Source organism: Galeopterus variegatus, unplaced genomic scaffold (genome assembly GCF_000696425.1).
Source record: "Galeopterus variegatus unplaced genomic scaffold, G_variegatus-3.0.2 Scaffold2977, whole genome shotgun sequence".
Taxonomy (NCBI): domain Eukaryota; kingdom Metazoa; phylum Chordata; class Mammalia; order Dermoptera; family Cynocephalidae; genus Galeopterus; species Galeopterus variegatus.
In genome coordinates this window covers 121842-122902 of record NW_007729088.1, presented here as the reverse complement: position 1 = coordinate 122902, position 1061 = coordinate 121842, and the positions used below count along the sequence as shown (strand labels likewise).

Here is a 1061-nt window from a genome sequence, read left to right as displayed (position 1 = left end):
TTTTCCTTTTTCCTTTTTCTTTTTTGCAAGGAATGCATAAAAAATCCATGGGGATGATAAGGAAACCAGGAAGTGAAGACAAGTTAGCAGGACTCTGGTGCTCTGACCAGCTCAAAGAAGGTTCTAGCCAGAGTCAGGCAGGACCCCAGAGAGGCTTGGACAAGGCGAGCCCTGTGAATGGCTTGGAAGACGTGGCTATCGATCTCTCCAGCTCTGCCCGGCAGGAGACCAAGAAAGTGCATCTGGGGGCCAGTGCTCAAGGAAGCTCCAACTCCACCGGCCTGGAGGGGCTCCAGCCAGGGAAGGTGGTAGCCTGAGGAGGTCCCCCACCCTCAAAGACTAGAAATGTGCATATTCCTCACTGGCATTTTTCAAAAGACAAAAGTGGTCCAAGACAAATAATCTGTTTGATTTTCTTCTTATGGTGTCCAAACAAAATGCATTCCCACTTGCTTTAAAGGGACAAATGGGTGACTTAGGGAAAATTCCATTTTGTTCTAGAATGGAAACCATTCCTTAAACGCTCTTGAATCAGTTAATTGGGAATAAAAATTTAATTATCTTTCGCAGAACTTGAGCAAGGAGGATTTGAAGTTAAAAAGCATTTTTATTGCTGGGCATCACTTGAGATGTGGCTCAATATACTGTGTGGATTAATAGTGTCTGACATCCTCGCTCTGAATTAGAAAATACAAAATTGTTTAACCTCCAGAAGAATCAGGTGTGTTATAGTGAGGACTCTGGGCAGACATATGAATGAATTATAGTATCTTTACCTTGAACTTGGCCTTGGACATTTCCATTTTCTTGTTAGGCAGTATTTTTGTGTTCTCCTGAGTGTCATTTGATAGTCTATGCATATTGGAACTCATAAACAAAGAGCAGAGAAAGCCATACTTTGTGCTCCCCTCTGAAATAGCATGGGACCATATTTAAACAATTGTTGAATATCTGGAAACAGTGTTTTAAGGTCAGACCAGGCTTCTTGGTCTTTTTAAATTTATGCTTGAAAGCACTTTAGTGACTTGGATTTCATGAATGTTTCCTTTCCTGTGTTTTCT

General features: G+C 41.7%; 1 protein-coding gene across 1 annotated transcript in view; it reads left to right on the top strand.

Moving 5' to 3' along the window:
* The window catches only part of VSX1 (visual system homeobox 1), a 7317-nt gene extending 7000 nt beyond the window's left edge, over positions 1-317 (top strand). The window contains exon 6 of the mRNA XM_008583605.1: positions 31-317. Coding sequence (XP_008581827.1) covers positions 31-317 — 287 coding nt within the window. The remainder of the gene's footprint in view (positions 1-30) is intronic.
* Positions 318-1061: the final 744 nt, after the last annotated feature.